Here is a 22333-nt window from a genome sequence, read left to right on the forward strand (position 1 = left end):
ACTATTTTTAGTATTCAATGACACCGACGAGAATGATACAAAAAAAATAGATTTATAATTAGAAGATTTGAGAAATAGTTAAATTTTTTCATGTAATATTTCATAATTAATATTCAATAATTATCTATATTTATCGAAAAAATTTGAATTTTAAAATTATTTACGTATAATCCAAATAGCTCATGTATATTGCTAATACTAATAGAGGTAGAAATTAGTAATTTGCAAGTATATTTACCGGTCAGTTGCCTCCAAATAAAATAAATAGAAAAAATAAAAAAGACCGAAGAAGGAAAAAAGAAAAAAAGAAGAAATGGGTAGAGACTCCGGTTCAGTGTTTTGGATCTTGCTCTTTCATGGAAGCTAGAAGATGATGGTATACTCTGTTGTGTTTATAGAATAGTCCCACTCACTCCTCAATCATTCTCTCTTGTGATCTCTCCTTCGGAGTGAATAATCATAATCATGGCAACATCCGATAAGCAGAACACGTTGGATTACATCAACCAGATGTTTCCCACTGGTAACCTTTTACTTTTTAAAATTCTCAAGCTTAATTTACTATACAGATTTATTGAATTAGGGTTTTAGGCCAATGCTGCTGATGTTCTGAATGTTCCCTATCTGAATCTGACGTAGTTAATTTCTGAATTTAGACTTCTACGAAAAAAATCTGAATTTACAGCGTTTTGGTTGAGATTTCGGTTTGAACTGCAGGAAATTTAATTTTTTCCCCATTTCAGGTTAATTATATCAGATTTATATCTATAAAGTCTCACTTTAGATTGTCCTCACTATCAAATGGTGGCATATGTATTAATTTTTTGAAGTGTTTGATTTGTAGCTGGGACATATAGCATTGCTGGCACTATTGACTGATTGAGCATGAGCAACTATATTTTATTTTATTTTACTTTTTGGAGTTATATGTCACGCTAACTTGGTATCTCGTTGAACAGTATAGATTTGCCCTAACAATCTATACAATATTGGGTAGCCTTTTTAAACCAGATTTTAAATTGAAACCAAATAGAGGACTCTCAAAAAAATTCACATCAACCAAAAAAATCCAACAAGAGACTATCAACTTCAATGTTATTGAGTTAGTTACATTGTTGAATATAGAGAAATGATGTGCCTAGAAAGTCCATAGTAGAGGAATTGCAAATGCTTTTCTTGTCTTATGTGAAAAGGACAGAAGAAATTCACCCTCGTTAGATCAATGGATACTAGAGTCTTGGAAGGAACCATAAGTTATAAGTTCCACAAGTGTCAAGGTGATGGCTCAGATACTTTAGAAGATTTGAAAGGAACTTTCTCTAAGAATTTGAAATGGACTGTAAACCAAAGCTACTTCCAATAAAAGTAAGTCTTTATTTTTCACTGGAAGCAGGTCGGTGGAATTTCAAAAAAGATTCTGAATTCAGCTGAAAGCCCATGAAGAACCCGTGTTTTCATATTAAAAGAACCAAACCAAACTTACTACACTTCAGTTTAGTTTGCTTATTCATAAAACCAAAAAATGAATCTGAAATAGCACAAGAGCGAACCAGAAAACCACATGCACATCCCTACTCTTCAAGGTTTAAGGGAGAACCACTTTAGAGTTTAGAGGACAGATCACATATGAAGATGCAATTTCTTATTAGAAGTTGGACTATAGTAATGTTTCCCTTTTATTCAATCAATTAAAACAATAATACTATCTGCCAGAGATGTGACAGGTCGACAAGAGTGACTACATGACGAGATGACTTTTACAAGCTTGTTTGTATAGGAACAGAGAGAAAAGGTGACCATTTGTAGTACTGTTCCTGCCACATTACATTAGATTTACTTAGTTTACTTTTCCTTCTCTTTTTCAAACTCGCGTTAATAATTTATAGATAGTATGATGATAAGGATCTTTGTTTTATTGATCAAACATCAATTTATAGCCTTTTCTGTTTCACATTTGTCTTTGATCCATTTCACCAGTTATATGTTTTGCTGCTGAAATCATTTCTCTTTGCTCCCTTCTTTTCCTTTTTCTTTGGGATAACTGCAGTAAATCCATTCATAAAATTGCGTGACAAAAGAGGTGTAATAAGTAGACGTTAGAGACAAGCATTGGGGGATTCATAAAGTCGACCATTTATTTGTACCAATTGATGGTGTGAAAGTAAAAGTAGAAGTAGTTTTCTCAAGATTAGGTTGAAAGTCTCATTTCCTTGCCTTGAGTTTAGTTGGACTTTGAAGGAATATTGAGGCATTAGATATGCATTGAATGTTCAGTACAGGGTTGTGTCGCCTGAAGATTAGTCTTTGCTCATTTAAGGACGGATTAAAATGTTTTTCTCTGGAGTTTGTAGTTGTTCTTTCGTATGATATATACAACAACAACAACATACCCAGTATAATCCCACATAGCGGCAAAGTTAAATGGATAATGGACTTTTCCTTTTAGGTGGTAGTTCTTTGAGGATATTCACTAAAAGGGTAAAAGGATAGAGGGAGTTTGAAGTTGATCTAGGTGGTAGTTCTTTGAGGATATTCACTAAAAGGGTTAAAGTATAGAGGGAGTTTGAAGTTGATCTTAAGAGTGTCTTTGACATTTTGCAAATGAATCACTAATACAGTTCCTTCTGGCGAGCTATCCATAATTGCAATGTGACAATATTTGTTTCTAATATAATTGATGCCGGAAATGTATGAGAGCGTTATATGGTTATTTCCGGAAGGAACTAGTATCTGTGGATAGTGGAGAAGAAGTTGAGTTTTGGGCATTGACCACCGGAATCCTGTTGCAATGGCAATAAATTTGGTTTACAGTCCACATCTACTCTCGACCAGTAATAGTTAACCTGTAAAATGGCAATATAACTGCATAAGGTTTATGTTCCTCTAATGGAAACAAAAAATGTCTGAAATGTAAGAATTAAAAGCTTACTGGTGATCCACTAAGGCTTAAAGTTTCAAAATATTAGAGAGCTAGGTGTAGTTTTTGAACAACTACTCAATGACATATGTCTCAAATATAATTTAAGACTTGATATCATTATCCTGGCTAAGCTTAAGCATGCTTATCTTAGTCAAATTTGTCGGTTTCTCCAAAAATCAGTTGACACATGAATGATGTGCAGAAGCATCTCTATCTGGCGTTGAGCCCCTTATGCAGAAGATACATAGTGAAATTCGTCGTGTTGATACTGAAATACTGACTGCTGTTCGGCAACAGGTGAATTTCTTGTCACTTATATATCTTTCTCTATCCTTTGCCTTGCTTGTCTTTGGGTACAAATATTAACATATGATTACATCATTTTATATGAATGCTGATTATAACCTTTAGTCTGCAAAAGCTGATGCCTCAAGTAGAAAGCTCATTGTAAACAGACACCAAAATCCCATCAGTAGTTTCATTGTTCTTTTACTTAATTAATTGACAAAATCTTGACTATTCTTAAAATTTAGAAGAACTACTCTCTGATGTTACACCATGTAAAATTAAAAGATAAAAAGTTTCATTGTCATATTGGAACAAGCTATGAATCAATCAACTATGCCTCAATTCCAAACTACCTGATGGTGGGGAGTATAATCTTCTATATCCATTCTACTCTACTCATGTCCAATTCATTCCGTATTGTGATAAGTGATAATGTTAAAAAGGTGATAAGTTATTTTGAACATCCATCATATGTGGTTCCATTTTTGTTTCTGATCATGGTTGACAATTATCAAGTGAAAATTGAAGCTATTTGATTAACATTCAAACATTTTCATGAATGACGAAAGCTAGATGAATTTGTAACAACTGTCAGATAAACTGTATAAACAGTTTGCATTTATTTGAGGTCCTTATATGCAATTTGTGGTTATCTGATTGCCCACTGTTGCTAACAATGTGGCCGTAGTGACAAGGCTAAGACAGAAAAGACTTTTAGATCATGTATTCAGTTCTTTGTAATTCACCTTTTTTTTCACAAGTATAGAAAATTATAAGAAAAGAAGATTGCCCCTGAATATTTTTGGACAATCTGTTGTTTAGATTCACTACCTTTTGTATACCACTTTTATATAGGGTGTTTTTCCCACACATCAATGAAAGTATTACTTCATCAAAAGAAAACTTTCTTGGACAATCTGTACCAGAATGCAGGTTGGACAGTAAATTCTATACCTCTGAGATTGTGTTAAAAGTACTTTAATGTTTTCACCACATCGTATGATGCTTTTATTTCTTTTTAGTTATTTTTCTTTTATTTGGTCAATTTGAAGGTAAGAGAGAAAGAGAGATAGGAGAGATGGGAAACTTAGAATGTTAAATTCAGCTAGATCACCTAATTAATAAATTGCTATCAATATTTCTGCTGATCGATGAAGCTTCATGATATTTGCTTTCTGATTTATGTATTCATTATATTTTGTCCTTTCATTTTTTCAGAGTAATTCTGGAACCAAAGCCAGAGAAGATCTTGCTGCAGCTACGAGTGCTGTGCAGGTCTTTTCTTTAGACTTTCTCTCGTCTCTGTTGTATGGCAGAAACTTTAACTGTGTGAAGAATAAAATCTACTGGCTCTAGATATAGTAAAATCATCTTATATTACTATTTGTATTTTGGTGGTTTCTTATTCACTATTTGACTTTTTTAAACCAGGAACTCATGAATAAGATTCGAGAAATTAAAACCAAAGCAGAGCAAAGTGAAACAATGGTTCAAGAAATATGTCGCGATATTAAAAAATTGGATTTTGCAAAGAAGCACATAACAACCACGATTACTGCCCTTCACCGCCTTACCATGCTAGGTTAGTGTCATCTTTCATTGTGAAGGTTCTTCTTTTGCATTTTCTTTTGGCTTTGCACTTGTAAAAAGACTGCTGGCAAATCATTTCCTTCTCCATGCTTGAAAAGCATATTGTTGAAGCAACAAGTAAATCTTTTATTATTTCAGATACTATATGCACTTTGCTATCTGTGGAAAGCGGTGTCTGAATTTTATTATTTTATTATGTATAGAATAGGAATCTTCTGTCTGCACAAGCTTTTCTTCAGATGCTACGCTTGTTTGGGTAAAAATATATTTTGAATTTTGAGCATGTGGTTTGTTACCTTTTAAGCAAGGTAGATGTTATGGGATAATGAATTGGTGTGGAGAGACTTCTATTTAGAGACTTAAGCGTTCATTTTTTCGATGAGTGTGTAAAATCAAATCTTGTCCATATTTTTCAGGAATTAGGGGAGACCCTTTGAGTGTAAGTGAAATGTTCTGCACCTCCTTTAATCTCTATATCCTTTTAAGTGCTCAAGACTTTGCTAGATGGCTGGATCACAACTTATTCTCATAGAGAGAAAGTAAAGATGGCTCATTCGTGTTATTGTGCAACGAGAAAATACTTTGACTTTCGTTTATGGATGTTTTGGGTTGATAGAGAGGAATAGAGAGGGATGGACTCTAAAAAAAGAAAAGAGAGGAGAAAAGTGATAGTCGAAGTTGTTGGCCATGGGGGCCTAGAGGAGGGGGGGGGGCGAGTAGTATATGGACCACGACTGCGAACTGCATTAGAGAAGTTGCTAGAGTGGTGTTAGGGGTCAAAAGGATATTCGGGGGGCCACAAAAGGGACTGGTGGTGGAATGGGGAAGTCCAAGGAAAAATGGATGCCAAGAAAACGGCATATCTAAAGCTAGTAGAAAGCACGAACGAGGAGGAGAAGAGAACTTATAGGGAGTGTTATAAGAAGGCTAAAGGAGAAGCGAAATTAGCAGTCCTGACGGCTAAGACTGCAACATTTGAACGGATGTATGAGGATCTTGCGGGGAAAAGTGGGGACAGGAACCTGTACATATTAACCAAGATTAGAGAGAGAAAGGCTTGGGACCTGGACACAATGAGGTGCATCAAAGATGAAAATGGCAAGGTATTGGTAAACGAGGCGTGTATTAGGCATAGGTGGCAGACGTACTTCCATTAACTCTTGAACGAGGAAGGAGACAGGAACATCGTGCTCGGTGAGTTGGAGAACTAGAGAGTCAGAGTGATTTTGGGTTTTATAGGCGTATTAAGGTTGTGGAGGTTGAGGAGGCAATGCTTAAGATGGATAGAGGTAAGGCGACTGGGCCTGACGAGATACCGGTAGAATTTGGAAGAGTGCGGGTCGGGCAGGCTTGGAGTGGCTTACTGGTTTGTTTAATGTTATTTTCAGGATTAAGAAGATGCCAAAAGATTGACGGTGGAGTTTGATGATTCCGTTGTACAAAAACAAAGGTGATATCCATAATTGCAACAACTATAAGGGTATCAAGCTGCCGAGTCACATTATGAAAGTTTGGGAGAGGGTGATGGAGAGGAAGGTGAGGAGAAGTATGTCTATTTTCAAGAATCAGTTCGGATTTATGCCGTGGAGGTCAACTACCGAAGCCATAATACACCTTGTGCGGAGATTGGTGGAGCAGTATCGGAAGGGGAGAAAGGACTTGCATATGGTGTTCATTGACCTAGAGAAAGCCTATGACAAAGTCCCGAGGGAGGTCCTATAGAGATGTTTAGAGGTTAGCAGTGTTTCAGTAGCGTACATTTGGGTGATTAAGGATATGTACGAGGGAGCTAAGGCTCAGGTGAGGACTTTGGGGGGTGACTCAGAACAATTCCCTGTGGAGATGGGGTTATATCAGGGTTCTGATCTTAGATCATTTTTGTTTGCCCTGGCGTTGGAAGTGCTGACGCGACGCATACAAGGAGAGGTTCCATGGGGTATGTTATTTGCTGATGACATAGTACTGATTGATGAAACGCGAATGGGGTTAATGCAAGGTTGGAGGTTTGGAGACAGACGCTGGAGTCTAAAGGTTTCAAGTTGAGTGGGTCGAAAACAGAATACTTGGAGTACAAGTTCAGTGATGGGATGCCTGAAGTAGCAGGGGAAGTAAAGATTGATTGACAAGTCATCCCCAAAAGGGATAGTTTCAAATATCTTGGGTCTGTAATCCAAGGCAACAAAGAGATTGACTAGGATGTTACTCACCGCATTGGAGCGGAGTGGATGAAATGGAGGCTCTCTTGTGGGGTTCTGTGCGATAAGAATGTGCCACAAAAACTTAAAGGCAAGTTCTATAGAGTGGCGGTTAGACCGACTATGTTGTATGGGGCGGAGTGCTGGCCCGTCAAGAAGTCCCATGTCTAGAAGATGAAGGTAGATGAAATGAGGATGTTGAGATGGATGTGCGGGCACACCGGGAAAGACAAAATTAGGAACGAAGTTATTAGGGACAAGGTGGGATTACACTTTTTATTTTATTTTTTATATTGTTGTAGTATTGTTTTTGGAGTGATTATGAAAAAGAAAAACAAAGGAATATGCGTAGTTTGACTTTTTGCACTCTTAGGGGTCGTGTGGTTGGGAACAAGTCATCCCTGGATTATAATGACGGTATTATAATACAAGAATCAAATAATGACAGGATTATTTAGTGAATATATACTTTTATTGGTAGATGCTTGGTTCATTGAACTAAAAATGGGATATACGGGGTATAATATAAAACATGTATTTGGTTTTACACTATATAAACTTGGATAAACTTTTATTTTCAATTTTAACCTTGGCTTTCTTAATAGACTTTGGAAGAAAGCTTTGAAGAAGCCAAATGTATGATTTTGTTGTTTTATCCCGGGATTAGTAATCCTGGGATCGTTACCACAGAATGTGAATGTGTGTTATAAAGTAATACCACAATTTTGGTGTAACTAATCCCATGATTGCTTATACCTGAAGCGAAAATTCAACCATATGTAGGATAAAATTATCAGAACAAATTGTTTGGTTATTTTATCCCACATGCCATATGACATAACAATCTTATTCCATTTGGAACACTACTCGAAGCGGCTCATCTAGCACTTTGGTACATTTGAATCACCTTGGTATGATTTTAAAGGCTATTTACTTTGGTTAAATGGTTGATTAAAAAATTAAAGTTCGTAGAGGTAAGGTTTGTAGGTGTAAATAGATAAGCGGAATGAATGGAAACTTTAAAGACTGTTTTCCCATAGTTCATTTGCACAAAGATCTTTATCTATGTTCTGTGACATCACGTTCCCCAGCATCAGATACTTTACTAGCCGTGGAAAGACAAAGAAATTCAAGTGTATGTGTTATTAAAGAGCATGATCTAACACAAATTTCCTCACAAAAGCAGATCATGGATAACGAGAAAAGGAAAATAAATTTCTGTTTTTATTAATCATAGACGTTATGTAATTTGACTTACCAACGAAGAGCATCTATGCATGCCTACTTTAGTCCAATAGATACATCATCTCAACACATTTCATTTGTCCTATGACAGTTTCTGCGGTAGAGCAACTTCAAGTAATGGCATCAAAACGTCACTATAAAGAGGCAGCTGCACAGCTTGAGGTATTTGTCTGTTGCTCGTCGTAACCTTTTCACTAACCTTCACCAATTACCATCGCTGCCAATATGCTACTATAATTGTTGCTTGTTGGAACAACTATGCATGTTCTGCACTAGCTTTAGTCATACTTGAAACTTCTATTATTGAAAGATTATGCTGCTTGCTAAACCAGAGGAGCTGGATCCTATAAGAAAAGTGTTGTGTTGACCCATTGTTCTTACAGTACTGTGGTGTATAAAAGGAGGTTTTTGTTTCATTTTATTATTTCAGCTCACAAATTTAACGTTTATGTGGTCAATGTTAGTGTATGATTATAGGCTTCACTCGTCTTAACGCTTCATCTGGATGCTGGTGATTTAAAATTATACGTTTCTACACAAACGTTATTTTTGCACTGTAATGAGTTGGAGCTCTAGTTTAATCGCCACTAAAAATCCTTACAATTGTATGGTAAACTTTTCTTGAGAATACTCCTATATTTGACTTATCTCAAAAATGCACTTGTTCTTTTGAGCGCCCCCCCCCTCCCTTTTTTTTTTTCTTTTCCCCTCTTTGTGAGGAGAATTTAAGTTGTGTGCAATAGGTTAGCTTGAATACTGATATATTAGCAAACGTTCATTATCTTTCTTTGATACAGCTTATCTCTTTGTAATTTGTGTTTGCTGAAACAACTGTATGAAGATGTACATATCACTAAATGCCTTTCAGCAACTAACAAACACACACTTCTCGTGCTAATCTTCTAATGCCGTCTTTCTCCACAAATAGTATGGATATGCTTCTAATTCCTATCTTGTGATGTTTCAGGCTGTAAACCAGCTATGTAGTCATTTTGAAGCCTATAGGGATATTCCTAAAATTACAGAACTTAGAGAAAAGTTTAAGAGCATCAAACAAGTCCTCAAGTCACATGTATTCTCTGATTTCTCCAGGTGTGTACTCGAAACTCTTGTAATGTTACTCTTGAACGTGATTGGCAAATACTTCTTAGAAAAGAAAATATGGCACTTTATTAGATTGGCTTTAATGAACTTGTCTTCTTATCCGCCTTGGTAGTTCATATGTACCTTTGTCAATTCAAGAATCAACATTCTGTGCATGTGTACTTCTCTTAAAAGTTGTAGTGGTAGGTTCTTCTGGATAAGAGCTCTCACATATTAAAGGAAAGACAGAAGAAAGATTTTTCTTTCTCCTCCATAAAGTTACTGTAGTTGTAGTTACCTAACTAACTTTCCATGTCTAGTTAAACTTGTTCATCTGGCTTATCTGTGGTTATCTATTGTGCGTGAACTCATGGAATTTTCTGTTGTCAGATTCTGGTGGTATGACACTCATAGGAAATGCCCCAGTTATTCTTTTAATCTGTTTCTTTGAGTTAAACTAAAGTTTCTGTTATTCTTTTATCCAAATTAAAGTAATCAAAACTTGTAAAATGCTCCCAACCTCTTAATTTTGTTCTTGTTTTTCAAGTACCGTTGAATGATCACTCACATCCAGTCTTGCCAAGTTTGTGAAGCACCTAGTATAAGAAGACGGTGACTAAAGTTTCTGGCATTCTTTTCTCCAAATTAAAGTAATCAGAGCTCATTAAAATTTCTAAATTCTTGTTCTTAAATATTGTAGCATGACCACTCGCATTCCAGCCTCACCAGTTTGTGAAGCACCTTGTAAAAGAAATGCTTCTGCTTAAGTATTGGTAAGGGGATATTAATCACAAAAGATACTTGTAATTAGAAAAAAATAATGACAAAAGATACAGTTTTATTCTGATATTTTTCAAGAAATGAATAAAGTGAAAGTTTCAGTTGGGATTTTTTGCATGTCTTTGTTCCTTCTTGTTTCCATGGTCTTTTAACTTCCTTTCATCATTACAGCTTAGGCACAGGGAAGGAGACAGAAGAAAGTAATCTACTACAGCAGTTATCAGATGCATGCTTAGTTGTTGATGCTCTCGAACCTTCTGTTAGAGAAGAATTGGTGAAAAGTTTTTGTAATAGAGAGCTTACCTCGTACCAGCAGATTTTTGAAGGAGCAGGCTTGTCCAACTTACTTTATCTTTTGTTATTGCCAAGTTTGATTGATCTATAACATGTTGGATGTCTGTGGTTCTTATAGCCTATCGCGTTTGCAACTGCAGAACTAGCTAAGTTGGACAAGACTGAAAGAAGATATGCTTGGATCAAGCGTCGTCTAAGAACAAATGAGGAGATTTGGAAAATTTTCCCTCGTTCATGGCATGTCGATTATTTGCTTTGTATCCAGTTCTGCAAGTTGACAAGGTCGGATATTTTATTATCTTTTCACCTTATCTTTTTCTTTTCTTTGCCTCTCGGAGAAAGCATGAATAATATGATGAATCTAAGCAGTTGTGAGAAACCATGCTGAAATGAATTCTCCTGTGTGATTCCTTGCCAGCATCTTATATACCTTAAAAGCTCACATGTTCCTGGAATTGTTTTTCTCAAATTACATTGCTTCGTTAACCTTGCAAAGGACTTTTCCATGGTATCATCATGGTTATTACTAGCAAAAACGCAGTCTCTTGTCATTGATTCCAACAGCACAACTTTCCCTATTCAAACTGATAATGCCCTTTTATCATTAGTAGAATAACATTTAACCACAATAACTTTTTTGTAAAGATTTTTATTTGCATACTCTTCCTTAATAAGGTGTTATCTGCTTTGCTTTCCTCTTACTGTCTCAACCTCTCTTTTATCTCACTCTCTTATTTGTATTCTAGGTCTCAACTTGTGGAAATCCTTGTTAGTATGAAAGAAAAGCCAGATGTTGCGACCTTGTTGATGGTAAGTTTCTCTCAATTGTGGGCTTAAGTCGTTTTGAACTTCTCTCTTTTCATGCTACGTGCATGAATTCAAACTGTGGCCTTCTAGCAAAATCTAACTTGTTTCTAAAGTTGTGTATGAAAAATGTAGAATCTTACTTTTAATATTTGTATCATATTTAATTGTTTCCCTGGAAATCCTAGTCCTGATGAAAATATCATCTGACACTAATTCTACTTCCTCAATCATTGCTGCTGTTTAACACTGCTAGCAGTCGTTTTTCCATCAGCTGAATTGTAAATTTTGATGTTCATCTTCTCAACTTTGATGTTTTCAGTCAAGTAACCTGCCAATACAAGTAGAGTGAAATCCATTTGTTTTGTCAGCATTATTGTCAGCTAAGTTGCTCTGGCACGGCAGTTTAGGTGCTGCACCCGTGTCGACACGACACTAGTATGGGTGTCGGTATGGGATCCATACCGGATCTGGTCAAACAATTTTGGGTACTTTGACTATGACGGAAGGAAAAATTCGAGACGAGATACAATTTGATTCCCGAAATCAAAACCAAAACTAGGGTAAATTTGAAGAAAATAGCATACCTTATCTACGAAAGAGTGACAAGAGTGGGTTGCTCTAGTGGTAAGCACCCTCCACTTCCAACCAAGAGGTTGTGAGTTCGAGTCACCCCAAGAGCAAGGTAGGGAGCTCTTGGAGGGAGTAAGCCGGGGGTCTATCGGAAACAGCCTCTTTACCCTAGGGTAGGGGTAAGGTCTGCGTACACTACCATCCCAGACCCCACTAGTGGGATTATACTGGGTTGTTGTTGTTGTATCTAGGAAATCAATCCTTTACTTATCTACAACTTGAGAATAAAAAAGAAATCCACACTTCACAAGCTATATGTAAGTATTCCATAAATTTCTCACAATTGGGAGATATTTTTATATTTTCATTTTATTTGAATTATTTTTTGCTGGATCCCCGCACCCGTATCCGTGCTAGGATCCATATTCCCGAATCTTAAAATTTACATTTCGAAGGATCCGACCTCTAGATCCGCACCCATGTCCGAGCAACTTAGATTGTCAGTTAACTTTGATGTTTGATGTAACTGCATCGCAACTTGGCAATGAATACCTAATTCACACATAGCTCATCTCATACTCCTTTGGTCTGCTTTTTACTGGCTTCTAATGTAATTCATCTTGGACACACTGTTTAAGAAGCGGTGCTAAGACTTGTCATAGAGAAATAATAACGAAAAGAACTATTGCCCTTTTAGATCCTTTTGGATTTTCCTTGTGTCTTCGGTTTTCCTCCATGTCTTTCAATTTATGAGACGTTTAAGATGAAATCCTCATATCTGTTTCAAAATACCCTTATTAGTATAAATCTATATCTATAGAAGCACGAAGCCCCTTAGCAAAATATTGTTCGACTTTTTTATCCTTAAAACAGATTTCAAATTGGACAAAATTATAATTTAAGTTACTTTCCTAAAATTTAGGACTTTAAAATCAACTAAAATTTTGGCTATTACTTCGTTCCTTATTAAACTAGGTAAGAAGTCCTAATTTTTAGAACTTTAAAATTGATATAGGATCGATAATTAATATGCTTTTAATTTGTTTTTGATGCGGCCAACTTGCCAAAAGTATTTTTTTCCTTTCCATAAATGTGCTTCTCTAACCCCAATCGGGATTCTTATTTGTTTTTGCATGATTGGGAATAGGAGCAAAAAATACATGATTTACTTCAAAGTCTTAAATAATAATTTATTCAAAGTTTACATTATCATTTTAACCAACACAAATTGTAACTTAATTATGAATCAGGACTCAACTTTTACACAAAATTGATAAATTTTAATTACACGTATATATTATAACATTTTTTATATGAAATAGAAAATAAAGCATAAAAGAAAATCTTTATAAAATAATGAAGGTGGCAAACATCTGTTAGATGGATTAAAATTGTGGCCGATTGTTCCTTAAACAAAGCCAGAGAGGGAAAAGATCACTAACTTCATTTAAAAAAAAACATTTCATAAAAATGATCACTAACATTTAATTTATACACAAAGTAATCATAGGCCCATTTTTTCTGTGTTGAGCTAACTAAATAAGATTAACATTCGTCATTTTCAAAAAGTTACACTTTTTTCTTTAATTTTTATTGTAAAACTCAAACACAAATACTTTGGTTATATAATTTTAAAAAATTATATATTCATTAAATTAGAGTACACGTGCAAAGCGCGTAACAAAAGACTATTGCATAATAAAACCCAAATGAGGTTTTGAGTTTTCAAGAAATAGTATGGGTGTTATTCTCCATTATTACCTAGCCTTTCCTTGAGGCAACAAATAGGAATTTAAGGTGAAAATGGACTGCATGAAGAAGCTTTGGATAAAGCAAATGTAGAAATGATTTGGATATATCAAATGTGGCGTTCATGTTCAGAACAATCATATCCTTGGATAGAAAAGGCTTCTGTGCATGGATATACTTTCGGCTGCGTCAGGATCCTTCTGCAAGAACCTCATTTTAATTACGAGAGAGAGAGGGAGGGAGATTGGGGGGGGGGGACGGTGGATTTGGCAGCCATGTCTCGTAGGTTAGTTTTGGTTAGAGAATGTGATCAAGACATCCTTTAATTTTGAGTTTTCTTATTTTAGCTCATAATGTGGTTCTTTCAACGGGTTATTGTATGCTATTACCTAAGTTACTCTGACAGAACAGTTTAGGTGCTGCACCCATGTCGACATGACACTAGTATGGGTGGGTATGGAATCCGTACCGGATCTGGTCAAAGAATTTTGAGTACTTTGACCACAACGTACGAAAAAATTCGAGATGAAATACAATTTGATTCCCGAAATCAGAACCAAAACTAGGGTAAATTTGAATAAAATAGCATAACTTATCTAGGAAATCAATCTTTCACTTATCTACTACTTGAGAATAAAAAAGAAATCCATACTTTACAAGCTATACGCAAGTATCCACAAAATTTCTCATAATTTAGAGATATTTTTATATTTTTGAATTATTTTTAGCCGGATCCCCGCACATGTATTCGTACTAGGATCCATATCCCCGAATCTTAGAATTTTGAAGGATCTGACCTGTAGATCCGCACCCGTGTCCGAGCAACTTAGGCTATTACCACTGAAGAAGGCCCAATAATAGAGGATTAAAATAGAACCATATTGGGTGAGAACCATGAGGTCTCAGGTTCAAATTCCAGCGGGGGCAAATACTAGGTGATTTCTTCCCCATCTATCCAAGCCTTAGTGGATAGAGTTACTTGGTACTTGTTGCTGGTGGGAGGTGGCAGGTATCCCGTGGAATTAGTCGAGGTGCGCGCAACCTGGCCCGGATACTACGGTTATAAAAAAAAAAAAAAATAGAATCATATTGCTTATACATCTTGTTAATGGGAGTAAAAATCAAATAAAACTAACATCATGCTCAATATTTTTTCATAGATATAATATTATTAGAAAATTGTAAATGTGTTCATCTTACATAGGGTACATTCGTCCCAACTGTGCCTTTGGGTAACATTTGTATGTATAAAACATGACAAGGAACAATGATGCACCAGTCGCTTCTGGACAACAATTATATTACCAGTAATAGTTAGCACAATACTTTCAGAAACAAGATTATAGTGGGCGGTAGTAGACAATAGCAAACTGCGAGGAAAGCTGATGTAGTTGTAGAAAGCTAAGTTGCCCGGAGTCCTCATTTTCGGTGCCGCACCCGTGTTGACGCTGGTAGTTAGTTGTTATGTAAATAAGCGTAGTCCTACATGGAATAAGAGTAGTGTAGGTATTGTGTATTGTTATAAATAGGGGTACTTGTAGTATAATTGATGTATATTAATAATATAATTTTCTTGTGTCATATTTCTCACATGGTATCAGAGCGGCAATGAGAAAACATCCGGGAAAGAAAACTCAACCGAAACAGTCACCGTGCTTCAATTCCGGCGACCTTTTAGGGTTGTTTTTCGTCAAACCAATTTCTATCAATGTTGTGCAAAAACCAACACCACCACAAGGTCCCCCAACCCCCGGCGACCAAACCCCAACAAACACCTCCGGCAGTCAACGTCTCATGCGCCGCCATGCGCCGACCGAAGACATTTTTTTCGGCGAGATCTATTCCACGCGCCGGCGCGTGGAGCCCTTTCCGGCACTTTTTGCAAAACCTTCTTCAGAATAGTTGGACCGCCTTGTAATTCCGAGCCTACCCGTAATTTTATTTTTTTGATTCTTCGCACTTTGAAAAATTTCCGGCAACTACAGTACTTTTTCCCGGCTTCTTTGTTTTATTTGGTGCTAATTTGCTAGAGCTCTTTTCAATCCAACAATGTCTTTGGGAGTTGATGTTTTTGGGTCTCAAAACACGCGTTCTGGAAGTTCCGGTATTATGATTACCTCATAACCTTTAATGGGAAGTTCAAACTACTTAGCTTGGGCTTCGTCTGTCGAGTTGTGGTGTAATGGTCAACGTGTTCAAGATCATTTAACAAAAAAGGCTAGCTAGTGACTGAGATGACAAGGCCAATGCACTTTGGGAGAAGGTCGATGCTCAGTTATGTAGTATCCTGTGACGATCTATTGATTCCAAGTTGATGCCCTTGTTCTGTCTATTCCAAACATGTTATTTAGTTTGGGAAAAGGCTCGTACTTTATACACTAATGACATATCTCGTTTCGTTGATGTAATATCGTGAATGACATGCTTGAAGAAACAGGAATTGGATATGTCTACTTACTTAGGACAAGTACAGGCAGTCATGGACGAATTTGAGAAATTGATCCCGGTTTTTGCTAGTATTGAAAAACAATAAGAGCAACGACAGAAGATATTTCTAGTTCTTATACTCGCTGGACTTCCTAATGACCTTGATTCAGTACGTGACTAGATTGTTGCTAGTCCGACTATCCCTACAGTTGATGAATTATTCTCTCGATTACTTCGCCTTGCTGCAGTACCAAGTCACTAAATGTTCTTATCACAGATACTTGACTCCTCTGTTCTTGCATCCTAGACAATGGAAAATCTGACATCTCAAACTATGGAGAATAGACGAGCAGGAGGTCGTTTTGGAATATCTAGACCCAAGTGCTCTTATTGTCATAAACTTGGACACACTCGTGAAGTGTGCTATTCTTTACATGGTCGACCACCCAAAAATGCTTATGTTGCTCAGACCGAGACTACAGGTAATCAGGAATTTTCTTTATTTGAAGGAGAATATAATGAGTTTCTTCAGTATCGAGTAAGTAAGCAGACATCTCCACAAGTAGCCTCAGTTGCTCAGACTGATACTTCTGTTGCTGGTAATTCTTTTGCTTGTGTTTTTCAGTCTAATACTCTTGGACTATGGGTCATGGACTCGGGCGCTTCTGATCATATCTCTGGTGATAAATCACTTTTGTCGAATATTATGTATTCGCAGTCTCTTCCCACTGTTACTCTAGCCAGTGCGTTTCAAACTAAAGCAAAAGGAATTGGATAAGCTAATCCCCTATCTTCTGTCACTCTAGATTCTGTTCTTTAGTCTTGCTCTGTTAGTCGTTTGACTCGTGCCGTCCATTGTGGTATATATTTTATTGATGATTCTTTGATACACGATTGGCACAAGGCGTGAATCATAAGGACTTTACTACCTTAACTCACTCAGTCTCTCCACATCCTGTCTAGTTACAGATCCTCCGGACCTAATTCACAGACGTTTAGGACATCCGAGTTTATCCAAGCTTTAGAACATGGTGCCTAGTTTGTCTACATTAGATTGTGAGTCGTGTCAGCCTGGGAAACATACTCGAGCCTCCTTTCCGCGTAGTGTTGAGAGTCATGTAGAGTCTGTTTTCTCTTTAGTTCATTCTGATATATGGGGTCCTAGTAGAGTCCGTTCAACCTTGGGATTTCGTTATTTTGTTAGTTTCATTGATGATTATTCAAGATGTACTTGGCTTTTCTTAATGAAAGATCATTTTGAGTTGTTTTCTATATTCTAGAATTTTTGTGCTGAAATCAAAAATCAATTTCGTGTTTATATTCGCACTTTTCGCAGTGATAATGCCTTAGAATATTTATCCTCTCAGTTTCAGCAGTTTATGACTTCTCAAGGAATTATTCATTAGACATCATGTCCTTATACCCTCGGCAAATTGGGGTTGCAGAGAGAAATAATAGGCACCTTATTGAGACTGCTCGCACACTTCTCATTGAATCTCATATTCCGTTGCATTTTTGGGGCGATGCAGTTCTCACAACTTGTTATTTGGTTAATCGGATGTCTTTATCTCCCTTCCAGAATCAGGTTCCGTATTCAGTTTTGTTTCCCTAGTCACCTTTATACTCTCTTCCCCCACGTGTTTTTGGAAGCACATGTTTCGTTCATAACTTAGCCTTTGGGAAAGATAAGTTAGTTCCTCGTGCTCTCAAGTGTGTCTTCCTTGGTTATTCTCGTATTCATAAGGGATATCGTTGTTACTCACCTGATCTTTGTAGGTACCTTATGTCAGCTGATGTCACATTTTTTTAGTCTAAACCTTTCTTTATCTCTTCTGACCACCATGAGATATCTGAGGTCTTACCTATACCGACATTTGAGGAGTTTACGATACCTCCTCCTCCACCTTTAACCACAAAAGTCATACCCATACCAATCGTTGAAGAGTCTAGTGTTGCTCGTCCTAGATCCCCAACCACACGAACACCACTCTTGACTTATCATCGTCATTCGCGCCCAACATCAGGCCCAGCTGATTCATGTCCTGCACCTGACCCTGGTCCTACTGCAGACTTGTCTCTTCCTAGTACACCGATTGCACTTCGGAAAGGTATACAGACCACACTTAATCCTAATCCCCATTATGTCGGTTTAAGTTATCATCACCCCGTTATGCTTTTATATCTTCTTTGTCCTTTGTTTCCATCCCTAAGTCTATAGGTGAAGCATTGTCTCATTCGGGCTGGCGACAGGCTATGATTGACGAGATGTCTGCTTTACATACGAGTGGTACTTGGGAGCTTGTTCCTCTTCCTTCAGGTAAATCTACTGTTGATTGTCATTGAGTTTATGCAGTCAAAGTTGGTCCGAATGGCTAGGTTGATCGACTTAAGGTCCATCTTGTTGCCAAAGGATATACTCAGATATTTGGGCTCGATTACGGTGATACTTTCTCTCCCGTGGCTAAAATAGCAGCAATCCGCCTTTTCTATCCATGGCTGTTGTTCGCCATTGGCCTCTCTATCAGTTGGACATTAAGAATGATTTTCTTCACGGTGACCTTAAGGATAAAGTTTATATGGAGTAACCACCTGGTTTTGTTGCTCAGGGGGAGTCTCGTGGCCTTGTATGTCGCTTGCGCCGGTCACTATCGTCTAAAGCAGTCTCCTCGACCCTGGTTTGGTAAGTTCAGCACAATTATCCAGGAGTTTGGCATGACTCGGAGTGAACCTGATCACTCCGTGTTTTATCGACATTCTGCTTCAAGACTCTGTATTTATCTGGTAGTCTATGTTGATATTGTTATTACCGGCAATGATCAAGATGATATTACTAAATTGAAGCAACATCTCTTTCAACACGTTCAGACTAAGGATCTGGGCAGATTAAAGTATTTTCTGGGTATTAGGGTCGCTCAATCTAGCTCAGGTATTGTAATCTCACAATGGAGGTATGCCTTAGACATTCTTGATGAGACAAGAATGACAGGCCTTAGACTTGTCAACACTCTGATGGATCCGAATTCTAAACTTTTGCCAGGACAGGGCGAGTCACTTAGCGATACTGCAAGATATAGACGGCTGGTTGGTAAATTAAATTATCTCACAGTGACTAGACCTGACATTTTCTTTCATGTGAGTGTTATAAGTCAGTTTATGAATTCTCCCTGTGATAGTCATTGGGATGCAGTTGTCCGCATTCGTCGGTATATAAAATCGGCTCCATGTAACGGGTTATTGTTTGAGAATCGAAGTCATGAGCAGATCGTTGGATATTCAAATGCTGATGAGGCATGATCACCTTATGATAGACGTTCTACGTCTGGATATTGTATTTTAGTAGGAGGCAATTTGGTGTCTTGGAAGAGTAAGAAACAAAATATAGTTGCTCGGTCTAGTGCGGAAGCAGAATATCGAGCAATGGCTATGGCAACATGTGAGCTAGTTTGGATCAAACAATTGCTCAAGGAGTTGAAATTTGGTGAAATCAGCCAGATGGAACTTGTGTGCGATAATCAAGCTGCCATTCATATTGCATTAAATCCAGTGTTCCATGAGAGAGCTAAACACATTGAGATTGTCAAATATTCTCAGGAGATATTGTTATAAAGTTTGTGAAGTCGAATGACCAGCTTGCAAATATTTTCACCAAGTCTCTCACTGGTCCTCGTATTAGTTATATGTGTAACGAGCTCGGTACATATGATTTGTATGCAGCGGTTTGCGGGGGAGTGTTAGTTAGTTGTTATGTAAATAAGCGTAGTCCTACATGCAATATGAGTAGTGTATGTATTGTGTATTGTTATAAATATGGATACTTGTATTATAGTTAATGTACATTAATAATATAATTTTCCCTTGTCATATTTCTCACAGACACGACATGGGTGTGGGTGTGTGATCCATATCGGATATGGTTAACCGATTTTGGGTACTTCGACCAAAATCGACGGAGAAGTCCGGAACAAATGCAATGATTTCTGAAATCAACATAAAAGCTAGGTGAAGTTGAAGAAAATGGAATACCTTGTATATAGAAATTTCTTTGTCGGTCCTTTTCCTTTTTATCTCCTTCCCGTATTCTCTTTTTGATCAATATTTTCTCCTTCTCGGAATACATTTTAAGTTTTCCACATAGTGTCTCATAATGTAGACATAATTTTATAATTCTATTTTTAGATATTTGAATCATTTTTAGCCGAATCCCAGCACCCGCATCTGTACGTACGCTCGAATCTTAAAATTTAGATTATGAAGGATCCGACCTCTAGATTTGCACCTGTATCGGACACCCGCATCAGGGTCCGAGCAACTTAGGTAGAAAGAATGAAGTGAACATATAGGAAGATATGGTTACTAGGGGTAATCAAGAGAAAGGGCGAGGGTGGATACACTTCCCAAAGGATAAATTTAACACTACCAAAGTATTTCATTCATAATCTGCTCTAAAGATTTTAGAAGCATAGGTAATGATTTAGAGACCTAAAATGACTTTTTGTCTCCAAGACGTGGTACCCTATTTTTATAGCATGACATTGATCAAATGATTCTAAGGCTATAAAATATCACGTTAAAGGAATTAAAGGCGCAGCAAGATCACAGACACTTCAACAGATGGGTTAGAGTTTACTGGAACTACTTGATATGACAAAAGTAAACACTACTTGCTGCTCCTAACATAATTAAAGAGATGAAACTGACTTTAAAAGCTACTGAAGGCAGTATGTTAGACCAAAAGGTTACTTGCCTTTTCTGGCTGGATCACGTCTGGTATAGGTTTCCGATCAGAATTTATGTACATTCAGCTGGCTAGCACTTAGCCTATGCTCTATCGCACTTCCCCAAAGTTTCTTTGTATGCTATAAGTTTAATACCCTTAATAAAAAGGGGAATTTTCAATATATACAGCCAACACAGCACTTCGCACTCACGTAGCCACACTTTTCAGTTTACACTCGCATAGCCAATTTGCAACAGTATTTGTACACCCTTATACATTATTACAATTTGTACAGTACTTATACACCTGTAAAAAACAAGAGAAATTAACTTAAATAGCCGCTCGCTCAAAAAAAAAGTCAGCAAATGTATAAATTATTGATTATTCATAATTAGTGTATAATATATGTATATTGGTCAGTTGTTACCTTCTCAAAAAAATAAAAAATATATATGTTTATTGGCTAGGGGCTGTAAATATATTTGGCCGAGCGGTCAAATGTATTAAAAGCCCTAAAAACAATGTAAACCTTTTATAATAGTGTATAACATGTCGGTAGTTGTAGAGACGAACATTTTTTTTGCAATTTTCAGCTGTAATTCTTGTTCAAAACCAGTCCAAATCTCCAACAAATGACTTCAAATTTTGTAGACAACCTTCTTAGACTATTTCCAACAAGTTTAAACAACACACTCGAAATTTATCACAAAAATCAGCAAAATTCAAACCCACTTCTTCAAGCTTGTACAATAATGATGGATTACCTTTTTAGTCGAATTTTTACCACCCAAATCTTATAAAATCAATACCCTAACCACAATTTGAGCTCCAAACACAACAAATTATCAAGTTTGTCAACTAACAATCAAGAGATGGCTGGGTTGAAGAAGAGAAATAGGGAAAGTGACCTAGCTTTCAAATTATATAAAATATGGGCTAATCCGGGTAAGGCTGAAAAACATGGTTCATTTTTGTTATAAGCTTGGGCCAGGTGACTGAGAGCGTAAAATTCTCAATTAAAAAATGATCCATAAGTTCAATACCATGATATTGCACTCAACTTTAGAGATCTCCTTTGATCTTGTTTATTGATAGCTAGGTACTTTTTCCCGTCAATAGGCATCTTTCCTTAATATAACATTGGTAGCTTGGTTAGCCAATCTACTCCAAGGCACTTATGCAGAGCACTATTTAGACCACATGCTTTTCTAACCCTTATATTTTTTTCCTTTTTTTTATACTTCACTTTAGCAGACCTAATTCTACAAATGTAACTAATGTTTCTCATTGTCATGGATAAAGATCTGTTTAGTTATCTTCGTAAAATGTACTGAGCAATTCAGCAAGTTACTTCCATCTTTCTTTTTGATCTTATTATATCACGTCAATACTTGTTGGGGATTTTCGTTAATATTCTTAGCTTGGTTAAAGTCTTTACCCTTCTTTTGGCTAGGTCGTGCTAGTTTATACATTTCTGTCTCCACTTCCCACATCTCTAGCTGTTGATACAGGTTGTTTAAAGCATTATGTCTGGCTTTTCTAATCTCCATTGTAGCTTCTTAGCTCTCTTGTATTCTTGAAATCCTTCTTTGATATATATTTGATGCTAGAGAAAATACGAGCTTTTGGCTCTTTTGGCTAAATGGACTACTTTTTGCTACCACGCGC

The 22333-nt window shown here is 36.8% G+C and overlaps 1 protein-coding gene across 4 annotated transcripts in view; it reads left to right on the forward strand.

Annotated features, from left to right (window-relative positions):
- Nucleotides 1-325: 325 nt before the first annotated feature.
- Nucleotides 326-22333, forward strand: part of LOC104118972 (vacuolar protein sorting-associated protein 53 A) — a 28097-nt gene continuing 6089 nt past the window's right edge. For 3 of the 4 annotated variants that reach the window (XM_070175101.1, XM_009630357.4, XM_009630358.4), the window contains exons 1-9: nucleotides 326-523; nucleotides 3123-3217; nucleotides 4427-4483; nucleotides 4640-4790; nucleotides 8330-8400; nucleotides 9206-9330; nucleotides 10273-10433; nucleotides 10536-10677; nucleotides 11142-11205. In XM_070175101.1, coding sequence (XP_070031202.1) covers nucleotides 466-523; nucleotides 3123-3217; nucleotides 4427-4483; nucleotides 4640-4790; nucleotides 8330-8400; nucleotides 9206-9330; nucleotides 10273-10433; nucleotides 10536-10677; nucleotides 11142-11205 — 924 coding nt within the window. In that variant the 5' untranslated portion in view covers nucleotides 326-465. Of the gene's footprint in view, nucleotides 524-1713; nucleotides 1793-3122; nucleotides 3218-4426; nucleotides 4484-4639; nucleotides 4791-8329; nucleotides 8401-9205; nucleotides 9331-10272; nucleotides 10434-10535; nucleotides 10678-11141; nucleotides 11206-22333 lie in introns of all 4 variants that reach the window. The other variant, XM_018778541.3, reaches the window with a different exon arrangement.

Source organism: Nicotiana tomentosiformis, chromosome 5, assembly GCF_000390325.3.
Source record: "Nicotiana tomentosiformis chromosome 5, ASM39032v3, whole genome shotgun sequence".
NCBI classification, from domain to species: domain Eukaryota; kingdom Viridiplantae; phylum Streptophyta; class Magnoliopsida; order Solanales; family Solanaceae; genus Nicotiana; species Nicotiana tomentosiformis.